The sequence below is a fragment of the Symsagittifera roscoffensis genome, chromosome 3, assembly GCF_963678635.1.
Source record: "Symsagittifera roscoffensis chromosome 3, txSymRosc1.1, whole genome shotgun sequence".
Classification (NCBI taxonomy): Eukaryota; Metazoa; Xenacoelomorpha; order Acoela; family Convolutidae; genus Symsagittifera; species Symsagittifera roscoffensis.
In genome coordinates this window covers 71,405,396-71,417,842 of record NC_087064.1, presented here as the reverse complement: position 1 = coordinate 71,417,842, position 12,447 = coordinate 71,405,396, and the positions used below count along the sequence as shown (strand labels likewise).

The following is a 12,447-nucleotide window of genomic DNA, read 5'->3' as shown; positions in this document are numbered from 1 at the left end:
AGAACGCTTGAAGTTTTTTTAACGCTTCGCTCCACGAAACGAACTATTTCAAAATTACATTGCTTTATTAGCTTGCTTGACAAAAATAATTTTGTCGAACTAAATCGAAAGCTTGAGTAGCTTGCTCAGAATTTCTTGGAATTATTGAGAAACGATTCACGCTATACATTACTTGGAAGAAATTCGAAGATCATCCAATAGATTCGCGATAGAGAGTAACTTCCTACGTTCATCGTTGAGAAAAAGTTGAACTTTTTGCTAGTCGATTCACTATGAAGTAGCTTGAATTTTTCAAAAATTTAATCGCTTGAATGGTTTGCTACAAAAAACTAATTTCTCGCGAAAAGTTTGAAATAACAAAAAAAATTGCTTGAATGGCTTGCTCAGAAAAATTTTGCGATCCTTATCAAGGTGAAATTCTCCGAATTATTTCGAACTAACATCGCTTGAAAAAAAATGGAAATGTTTGCCTGAAAAACTGAAAAAATCTAGATATTTTGCCGTTTCATTGCTTGAATAGCTTGCTCAGAACAACTAACTTTTTCGAGCCGATTGATTAATGGAGACGGTGGTTTTTTCTGCTTCGATGTTTGTCTTGTTTTTAGGAGAGACTCTGGATATTTCAAGTACTGGCGCATATTTGCTCTCTTGGCCTCTTACTCGCAGTGTTCTACAACCCTGAAACGATATTTATGGCGATTCCTCAACAACTCCGCGTCCAGACATCCACCTAACATGCGAAACCTGGTCCTCCAGAACCTTGCCAAAACGTTCAAGTACGGAGGTAGAACGGAACTTCCAGGGGTGAGCGAAATGCGAGCCTTCTGTGATTACCGATCGAGTAAGAGACAGTGTTTTATTTTACCCGGAGGTGTGGTGAAGACTGTGAAAGTGTTCACGGCAACATTAATCTCTGAGGCTGTTTCAAACTTGGCTCTTCAGATCGGAATTCATGACCCTGAAGTGGCTCAGCAGTTTGGAGTTGTTCTAATGCAGAAAGCAAGATCAGGTCTGATAATTAACCGATGGTTTTCCTCCCAAAACATTTTTTTCTAAGTCGTTTAAGTCAAGATTTCTTTTGCAGGAATAAGACAGTGTATTCAGTCTAGCGAGCGTTAGTGTTTTAGTACGAACCTTTTATCAAACCTAACTCGCAAATGAAAGTGTGGTCATTGAAAGTGTTCACTTATATGGAAATTTCACTGCAGCATTGGAAATTGCATAGCATCCGTTCTCTGTTTTTTATGGCTATTTTGCCGTGAATTAAGTGGCTGTGGCCAGTGTTGACCATTTAAATTTTTTTAAACTGAGATTTCCCGTTTAAACTGGGATCGCTAAATTTAAACACAGTTTAAACTATCACTAAATTTAACTATCATTTTTAAGCATCAACAATCTATGAGAGAATTAAACGGTTCTTCACAGACAGCATTGAGAGTTTGTTTCTGCGATTTTCTGTGAGAATAGCAGCCCGAGAAAAGTTCTGTTCACACACGGCAGGAGAAGGTAGAATTCCCAGCACAAACCTAGCAACTTCTGAGAGTCTTGGAAATGACTTCTGGTTTATATGTGATTTGAAAAAGTCAAATGCACAAGTTTGGTCATCAATTGTTTGCAAAAAAGTTTCAAGTTCAGTCTCCAGGGTTAAAGCATGACATGTTGTGGCAATTCTTTTGGCAGGAATAGGGCAAGCATTCTCGAATATACTTTCGATTGGATCAGAGGTTGAGGTAGTTGGTTCGTTCAAGAGTTCTCCGACATCAATAGGCACATCCGTGAGTTTTTCATACTGTAGTAAATACTGTTTCGCTGAACTGATCTCAGCATCTGAGAGCATCTCCCGAGCCTGTTTTGAAGGATTGAGAAGGCAACACGCTAGGACCCCCTTTGAAAAAGACCTGAACCTCTTTTCGGAACTCATGCCAGTTTTGAGGTTTGCCATGAAGAACTTGTTGACATAAAAGGCATTGCCATTTTCCATCTTGAGTTTTCTGGAACTTAGAATCATAAACCAATCGATCTTCTGATTTTGGTCGGCCGATTTTATCTTTAACAAGAAATGCAATGTGAAAAATGAGCTCAGAATATGAATCACAGTGATACAAAACGAAAGCAGTTAACAGAATTCCACACTGCAAACGTGGCGCCAGATTTATGTGAACAACTGTTAGCGTGGCGATTACTCATTGGATGGCTATGAATGATGAGCGTTTCAATTTGACAATTCGTTTAAACGGCAGTTTAAACTAATTAGTTTAAACTATTGCAACCACTTTGGAGTAAGTTTAACCTATTCAGTTTAAACGCAGTTTAAACTCTGTTTAAATCTCCGTTTAAAATGGTCAACACTGGCTGTGGCTAAGCGGTTTGTGCGTGACTGAGTGAGAATCATATTCTCTAAGTCGCAGTAGGTCGTAGGTTCGAATCCGAGACGTGGCTGAAGTTTGAATAATTCGAGGATTGTTTCTACTTTTACTTTTTTGCTTTTTATAGAGCTGCTTTTTGTCGTGTTTGCGAAGCGCAGCATCGCATCTGTGTTGATAGGTGTTATTGAAAAGTAAACTTCAGAATCATTACTAATTTGCTTTCACGCTAAAGTTATCTTTTCTGCCTTGTTCAGAAAGCTCATATTTATTCTGAGGTTCAAAATAAGTTTGCCAGAATGCCGCCCTCAGGGATTCGATCCACTGCCTACCCAAAGGGTCCCCTCTTTGTTTTTTTTGCTATCTACATTTTTGGCAGGCGGCCACCAATAAATACTAATTTTGAGGGGGAAGCGCGCGCCGAGAAAATGCGTTTATTTGGTCTAAATTTTCCAAAAGGTGACTAAAACGCCTTTTTTGGCCGGTTTTTTTCAAAGTTCCGCCTGCTGCGCAGAAAATTTGGTCAAAATTGGGTCTTTGTAGTGATTTGTGAGAGCTCGGAAAATCAGTTTGGTTGACCTAAAAAAAGGTTGATAAAATTTTTCGAAATTTTTTGATCTCTCCTCGGGAAAATTCTAGATCGGCCCCTGCCAGAATGTAAAGGTTTTGAGTAAAAATATTGTAAACCTTTCAGAGGTAAAATGTTCAAGTGTCAATGAACAGGGTTAGAATCTAATTGAGGTCTTGCAGTATTTGAAAAATAAAACGCTAGTATGCTTCTGTGCTTTATTTGGTCAAGAAAGCCAAGAAAATCGAACGTGAAAATTGAATTGGCGTGAATTTCTTCTATAAGTGAGTGTTTGAACGGCTTTTCACGTGTGTTTTATACCAGATAAGCAAACAGCTTATATTGCATCTTGAAATTTGTTCACATCTCGACACTGCGCGTCTCGATTTGTGTCACTAAATTTCTCGATGTAATATTTAGCCGTTGCTTATCTATTTCATTGTCATAACTATTTCGGATTAGTATGTTTTTTTTTGTATACAAAATTGAATTTCATTTTTAAAATTCGAATCACGGCTGAAAGTGCCTTAATCTGATACATCAATCGAATTCAAATGAAGTTTTGTTTATGGTATCTGATTTCCGTGGAAAAAAAACGCCCGAATACCCCGTGGAATACAAAAACGCGGCGATCCGATTGAGCTTTTCTTTTTTTTGCGATTGATTCGTAAAATGTCATCTATTTAGGTGAGTCGTATGGGCTGCCATTGCAAGAGAACAGCTACCTGATGGATATCCTCACTAGTGTTGAGAGTGAGAACAAAGAGTGTGACCTCAGATTCCACAGACTGTTCTGGACTGTGCCCATCAACAGGTTCCCACCCCCAGCCATCAACGCTGTATTCGCTCAGGTAACAAATTATTGGCATGAGTCACTATTCACCACTGTTTTGTTTAACATTAAATTTAGAGGTAACATTTTTGAGGTTTTCGCTGCGGAAAGTAGTATTGTATCGTGTCCCGGATCCTAAGGGGGGGGGGGTCCTTCCTAAGGGGGGGGGGGGGTCCTCACGTAAAGCAAAATCCTAGGAAAGGGGTCCTTAATTTTTTGGAGGACCCTCATCCTAGGATTTTGTAAACGAAAGAGATTTTCCACCCAAAAAGCAGAAGACCCCCTACTTAGGATCTTGCTAAGTTTAGCTTAACAACAAGGGACACGATACAAAAATCTTTCTAATTCCAAATTTTGGGGTCCTAATTATTGGTCCTGATTAATTATATGAATCATATTAATTGTTATGTTTGTTTAGGGTAAATGAACTTTCGACCGAGTTGAAATTTGTTAGTGAACGGGGAATTGACTTTTATGGTATATAATAAAAATTCGCCGGCCATTTTGGCAGCGTAGCTTAACTGTTGGCAGCAGTAAACTAATTCCTTAACTTGACCTAAATTTTATGGTGAAAAGGCAGTAAATTGAAATTACTCTCAAAAGGCGGCGGCCGTTTCTGGGCAAAATATACCAAATGATAAATTTGACAAATTTTGAAATAAGAAAAATGAAGTTAGAGGGAACTTGGTGTACTGAAGATATTGATAATGAACATTTACAATTAAGAGTGTTTTCAACCGCAGAAAAAAACTCATTTTTCAAATTTAGTAATGAACGCTACGTCGTCTTCCTCGAAAGGGCAAAGGAAATTTCAAAGAAAGAATACGAGTTAATTTTCAAAGAACAATTTTATTTGAGTGAGCTTCAACAAATCTCTTGGTGCATTTCTACAAAACAAAAGTATGGTACTGTGAGCGATTTGAATCTTGCTGATTATGAAAACGTATTCGACTATTCGTTTGATTTTACCTCAAAAAGGGTTGAAAAAGACTTGGAGAGAAAAATCCGTCTATGTTTCAACAAGCTATCAAAATACAAAAAACTTCCGGTGGTTTATTTAATTATTTACCACCGTTATCTTAATGAGACTAAATGGTATTTGCAAGGTCACTTCTATTTCCACTGGCTTGAAATTCAGCAGGTTGGAGAGGTGTTGGAAAAAATAAATAATGAAATTGCAAAAAAGCAGAGTAACTCCTATTGATTTGAAAATAATTCACGAAATCTATACCTCTTTGAAACAAACTTATCCTGATAATTCTAACCGACGCAACTATTTTCTAGCTGCATGTTCTCTGTTTTTTGTTAGTTCTGATAACCTTAACTACGACATTTTAATTAAGTTGAGACCTTATGGTGGCTTGATTGGTATTGATAACTCTTCCTTGGACAAATACTTGAAAAATTCCAAAATTTTACGATTGCACGCTATTTTGCACGATGCGGCCGGATTTATACACGAATTTTATCAACAGGGTCCCACGTACTGTTACATGTTGCCCTGGAACTGTAACAACAGCTTATTGGGACATTTGAGTGGAATAGCGTTCTGCCTTTTCATTAAGTTGAAAAAACCAGAAGTTTATCATTTACTAGAATGCTAGGCCAGAGATCAGTTGTGCTTGACGTGGAAGGCTTTCGTTACAAGAAAAACGCCTTTGTGGTTAAAGAATTAGCAATAACAACTTCAGACTACAGCGATCGACTCATTTTCTTACCTCCAGTGAATTTCAATATACTACCAAAGCTTGAACAAAAAGCTTACAACTGGTTAACAAATTATTTACACGGTCTCCATTGGGAAAACGGTGATTATCTTTATATAAACTTGAATCAAATACTTCAGAGTTTTGTGCTGAGAAATCCCGGTGCCGTTTTTTACGCTAAAGGAAAAGAAAAGACAGAATTTTTGGCCAAGTACTTGGACCGAAAGATTGAAAACCTAGATGATTTGGGCTGTCCTCGGGTTGAAAACTTATATTTTAAAAATTATCCAAGTTGCAATAAACATATTCCACATTACAACTCCAGGAATCATTGTGCCCTGAAGAAAACCAAGGTTTTTTATGATTGGTTGAAAAATGAACAACAGCGAGAGATCAGCGAAAGTGGAGACATACCTATCACCAAATTCAATGCTTTGTGCGTGGATGACTCCAGAGGGTGATATTAAAATTTCATTAACGAGAATAGAGCGTATTGATTGCAGTGGCCAAATTGTTCAGAGGAAGGAGCAAATAATAATTTCCGAAGAAGAGTTGTCTACGTTGAAGAGGTTTTTTCCAGTTATTGATCAATTTGTATACTTCCAGAGATTCAAGTTTATCAGAAATGTTAGCCAGCAAGCGAGGAGTATATCTTCCCGAACTAGTCTTAGTACCCAAACGTCAGCCAGGAGTTCAGATGGATCTAAACAGCAGTGAATTGCCAGATGAGATTAAGACGATTGTGAAAGAGGATACTGTGAAGAAAATAATGTACCACAAAAAAACTGCAAATATCCCAGCAAACTTTGTTTTAGAAATGCATGACATAAATGATAGAGATTTCACACTGACAGAGAGAAAAAGTCTAACACAGTCTGTAGAATAAATAGTTTCTCAAATGTCAGAAGCAACAACAGCAGTAGATCAACCTGACGCAACATTAGTTACAGAGTTTGTTTATAACGAGACAAACAGTGAAAAAAAATCATGGAAGTTTTGTAACAATGTAACTTTGCCAAGGTCTGAAGTAGTTTTTGTTGCGCAAATGGTAGTAATTCTAATTTTACTAACTTTCTGCATTCTCAAACTTTCTTTCACTAAATTAAGTTGCGAAGAAACGTCAGTTTGGTTCTCGATTTTATCAGGCTTGGCTGGTTACGTACTACCAAACCCAAGAATATGAATAAAGTGATTGATACTTCGACAAGAATTTTTATGGCGATAGTGGGACCTTCAGGATCCGGGAAAACTGAGTTAATTTTGAAACTTCTGATGGGAAATACTTTTTACCCTAAATTTGGAACCGTTCTATATCTTTACAAAGAGATGCAACCTGCATTCTCAGAAAAAGTGTCTTCTCGCGAAGTGAATGTGGAGTTCATGAAATTCGACGGATTCGAATCTGTGAGAAAATTAGAAAATGTTCTTCTAGTTTTCGATGATTCATATGAAGACATCTATAATGACAAGGAATTTGTTAGGTTAGCGACAGCGGGTAGACATAGAGGGATAGATGTAATATATGTTAAGCATAACTTGTTTCAACAAAGTCGATGGTCGCGTACGATTGATTTGAACACTTCACACATCATTCTGTTCAAATCGCCTCGCGACGTTCAGCAACTAGATCTATTAGGAAGACAATTGAATGTATCAAAATTTTTGAGAAACTGTTACGAATTAGCTACCAGAGACTCTTTTGGACATCTTCTAATCGACTTGGACCCCCGTACATCAGATTGTTTGAGATATTGTTCAAATATCACACCACCTGGGCCAACAGTTTTTTATTTACCCTTATCTGAAGCAGAAACTACTCCAATCACAAATGAAAAAGAAAAACTTATCTATTCTGCGGCATATGGTACAACTGAAACCTGACCAGCTAAGAAGATTAATTAGAAAAACTTCAAATCGTGAGATCATAACACTTATTTGTGAATGTTTGCTCAATGTAGTCAATGGAAACGTACCCGTTAAAATCGCAAACATCGAACGATTCGAGACAGCATACAAATATTTAATAACTCCAAAAACCAGTGCTGTCGAAAAACGTGCGATTATTTTAAGTAAAGAAGGCTTCCATTTAGTTCGACAAATACTTTATTTTTGTTACAAGTACCTCACAACTTAATGATGACTGCTGAAGAATTCATTCTAATTCCGAAACACTTATATGTTAAAGAGCAGCCACATGCTGCACGTGTTCTTCATGATAATAATATTAAACATAAAAATGCTCAACTGTCCTATCTTAACCGGCTTAGACCCCAATTACCTCCACAAACTAGTAAGACTACTGCAACGAAGGAAACATTTACGGATAATGTTGAGCCCCAACAAGAACAGCTTAAACTGTTAACGGACGATGAAGAAGTACCGGTCGAACGTGTTAAAGACGAAATACTAGAAGAGAAACACAATAGACAGACCGAAAGCATTTTAGGACAGTTACAAGTTTTAGAAGACAAAAAATTTGTTAGAGCAAAAACCGTACTTGAAATCATAGAAAATTCAGAAAGAGTAACCATAAACCGTGACAATGAGGTGATATATGTAGATAAAGTACCAACAGGACTTAAAGCTACAATATTTTTATACGACATACAACAACCAACGAAAAAATTACACAATCCGGCGTTCATTAACATTTTAACTGCTCTCAACTTGAATGAAAACCTGGTAATAAATCGAAATGCCAAACACGCGGTTCAGTCAGCGTCTTTTAACGCTCAAGAGAAACGAGAACCCGGACTCTCAAGAACCCGCTCAACGTCGCCCACTTGGCAGGAAAAAAGTAGTGCAAACCTTAAGAGAAGTAAAAAGCACAAACGAAAAAGTCTCAGCGGTAATAGAAAAACCCGAAACCAAAAACGTGAAAAAGAGTCAGAAGAAGGCTCTGACTCATACGGAACGCCCCATAACGATTCAGATTCTCCAACGTCAGAAAAGACGAAGGCGCAAACAAAACAATGGGAAAATTACCAAGATTGAAGAAAAATTGTTGAAAACTAAATACAGTGACAAAGGTCTCGCGTTATTTGGTAGTGTGAACAACTTGATAAAAGCAAGCAATTTGTCGCGAAAGAAAGTTAAACATTTCCTTCATACTGAACCTGCTTACACGAAATATCGAACTGTGATCCGAAAAACGCCGCGACTCAAGGTCATAGTTTACGATATCGACGAAATCTGGTCATTAGATCTGGCCTTTGTTGATAAACTTGCCCAGTACAACCATGATGTTAAGTATCTGCTTGTTGCAGTTGACTGCATGTCCCGCTTTCTCAGAGTGCAACCCTTGAAATCAAAGTATGCTACTACAACAGCAGAAGCGTTCAAACTAATGATAACGACAAAACAACCGGAAAAAGTATGGGTGGACAAGGGCACAGAGTTTAAAGGGTCCTTCGAAGCATTATGTAAAAAGAAAGGCATCAACACATATAGCACAGAGAGCGAGAAAAAGTCCGCATTCGCTGAGAGAAATATCCGTTCCTTGAAAAATCTTATTTATAAGTACTTGGAGGATAAATGGACTTACTCATACATTGACAAATTGCAAGATTTTGTCAATGCAATTAATTCGAGAACAAATCGTGTCACAAATCTTGCACCAAATAAAGTAACTAAAAAAGATGTTCCTCGCCTGATTTCATTAAGAGCAGAACAGTCTTTGAAGTTAGTTCGACGTCCAAAGCTTTATGTTGGTGATTATGTTAGACTTGCCAAAGTAGACATACGTTTTCGCAAGGGTTACAAACAATCGTTCACCGATGAAGTGTTTGAAGTTTTTGACATACCAACACGAAATCCCCAACATACAATTTGATTGATTCTAACAGAGAACCGATTGAGGGAAAATTTTACGAGTCTGAACTAATTCGCGGTCTGGAGAAGGACAATCATGACTGAGGGCACTTCCAACAGCCTTTTCACCCATAATGTTCCCCCTTCCTTCACAATTACCCTAGTTTCATCTGCATCAATGAACGTTTTTAAAGATAACACTCTGGCCAACTTCAAAAATCTCCTGAGTGAAGAAATAAATTTGCAAGGTGAATGGAGAGTAGCAGTTACAGAAATTACCTTCCCTACTCAGATAAACAACGTAACTGACAACAACATTGTGTACTACAAAAAAGATCGGGTTATAGCAAGCATGAAAGTTGAGAAAGACAAGATCTCCAGACCTTACCTTGGAGAAACAGCAAAAATAACAAAAGGAGAATATACGAGCATTGATCAAATACTGGACGAGATTCGTCGAAAGACAGAATTAGAGAAATTGGATTACGTAATAGATCCAATAACCAAACATCTTTCCTTATGGCTGCATTATTGGGAAGGTATAACTTTTTCAAGTCCGCAAATTCCTAGTCTACTTGGATTCAAAGGCGTCAGAGATGGAACTGGTTATCATATAGGTTACAAACAAGGAAGCACGAAACATAGCACATTCTCTACCCAAGATCTTATTGCTGACTATCCCGTTGATGTATGCGCTGGTACTCAGCTTATGTTTATTTATCTGGACATAATTCATTATCAAATAGTCGGAGACACAAAAGCACCCCTTTTACGAGTCATTGATACAAATCGTCGAGTGAAAAACGGTTACGCATGTACAATTGAACCGAATCATCGTAAAGTGTTTAGTAATTTGGATTTTAAAAAACTTTTGGTCAATAATATTTCCAATATTTCTGTGAACTTGCGCACAGAAACTGGAAGACTTGTTCCTTTCGCTGGAGGGGGAAAAGTTGTTCTGACTTTGAAATTTCAAAAGTTTAGCAATTGATCAAAATGGATTCATATTACCACAACCAAGCAAACCTACCACATTTCTCGGGGCATTATAGACAACGAGGCAGTGGCTTCGGTGCATTAGCCTTGGGAATAGGAAGAGTCGCACTTCCACTGGCTCGAAAATTTGTGATACCCGCGGCTAAAAAAATCGGAAAAGAACTACTTCTTCAGGCAGCTCCAGAACTGATAGAAGTTGCAACAAAAAGAAAGTCCTAAGCAGGCACTCAAAAGCACCGTTAGAAAAACAATCAAAAAGCAAGTAGGAGGAGGAAGTAGATCTCGGAAAAGTCATCCGAAAAGAACGACGGCGTATAAACGAAAAACGAGACGCGTCATTCCCAGAAAACGAACTGCACAGAGAAGTCGCTCCGATTTCTTTACAAGGGTTAAAAATGATTTCTAATTTAATCCCGAGTGAAGCAACTCACAGCTCCTTGGACTTTTTTGAGAAACCGCCTTTACTTGTCACTTTTGAAAATGCATTCACCCAAAAAATTGGACCTTCCTATTCTCCTGATGGTCCTATGCTCGAGTTTGAAGTACTCGGCGACAGAAATAATTTCATCGATCTTCAACGTACTCGTTTGGAAATAGTTGCACGAATTGTTCGAAGCAATGGAAACGTGCTTCGAACGCATGCTACAGAGGCGGCAAACAGAGATACGCCGTATTTTGTTAACAATCCTTTATCTTCATTATTTTCTGAGTGTACACTGTCTCTGAATGGTGAAAAAATATCAACTACCAATGCTAATTTTGCCCATAAAAGCTTTATTGAGACCGAGTTTTCATACGGTAATGATGCTAAGAAAACATGGTTGGCTTGTCAAGGTTATTATTATGAAGAAAATCTATCAGCCATTGACGGTGCTGGAAGGAGAGCTGATGATGTTACGGAGCGTAAAGGTCTCGTTGCGGCCTCGAGCGAGCTGAAGCTATTTGGTAAAATTGCTTGCGACTTTTTGTCGTGTGACAAGCATCTACTTAGCGGTGTGACAATAAGATTGTCTCTTAGACGTTCTCCTAATGATTTTGTTGTCATATCTGAAGATGCAGCTAAACACTACAAGGTCCAAATAATCGAAGCTAACCTCTATGTCAGAAAGATGACTGTGACTGACTATGTTCTCTCATCAATAGAAAAAACTTTGTTGAAGAACCCGGCAATTTACAATTACATCGAAGTAGTACCAAAAACGTTTCTCGCAACTGCAGGAGTACAAAGCTGGCGACAAGAGGATGTTTTTGCAAAAGAACCTGTTCGAAGAATGATAGTAGCAATGAGCATAAACGAAGCATATTTGGGTACTAATAGAACAAACCCTTTTCATTACCAGAAATTTGGGTTGAATGAGATCATTGTCTACCCATTGCCGGAACTCCCATCGCAACATCAGACAATAAAAGAATTTATTATAATACGCTTGAGGCTCTTGATTTTGTTTTAAACACTAGTCATGGAATCAGTCTCGCTAATTATGATAATCATTATATTATGGCTTTTGATCTCACGTCTACTCAGGAGGCTTCACACGATTTTATTCATCCTGAATTGACCAATTGCACTATTTCGCTCGAACTCAAGTTTGACGCAGGTCTCGGTAATAACGTCGAGTTATTGTTTATGGGAGAGCGTGCATCAACAGTTTATGTGCGTTCAGATAGAAAAATTACCAAAAACACTCTTATGACCTAAGATAGACATGGATAATCTTCAACTAGTAAAAATTATTAACCGTTGTAAACATTTGAAACATCGCTTTAGAGGTGTTTTTCCGGCAGATTTGCCATGCTCTTCAGTACTGAAAAACGATAATACATTCATGATTATGAATGCCTCACCATCGGATCAACCTGGAACCCACTGGTTGCTTTTTGCTCAAGCTGGAGGACAGATATTCTTCGCAGATCCTCTAGGTAAACGATTATGTGATTATCCCCTCGTGTACAAGAATATGCGACGTACAATTCACGAGGGAAATCAGCTACTGTTGAAAAAACCAATACAATCAGCTGATTCAGTGTTATGCGGACTTTATTGTATTTATGTTGCTCATGTTATAATTACAAACAAATTTCCAATAGGTTTCAAACTTAATGATCATGATTTGATAAGATTTGCCAAACATATGTTATTCTAAATTAATTTATTGATGTTTTTGTAAAATT

The 12,447-nt window shown here is 37.8% G+C and overlaps 1 protein-coding gene across 2 annotated transcripts in view; it reads left to right on the top strand.

Annotated features, from left to right (window-relative positions):
* LOC134842694 (unconventional myosin-XV-like) overlaps positions 1-12,447 on the top strand; it is a 144,144-nt gene that overhangs the window by 111,119 nt on the left and 20,578 nt on the right. For both annotated transcript variants that reach the window (XM_063859147.1, XM_063859146.1), the window contains 2 exons: positions 606-1,009; positions 3,619-3,782. In XM_063859147.1, coding sequence (XP_063715217.1) covers positions 606-1,009; positions 3,619-3,782 — 568 coding nt within the window. The remainder of the gene's footprint in view (positions 1-605; positions 1,010-3,618; positions 3,783-12,447) is intronic.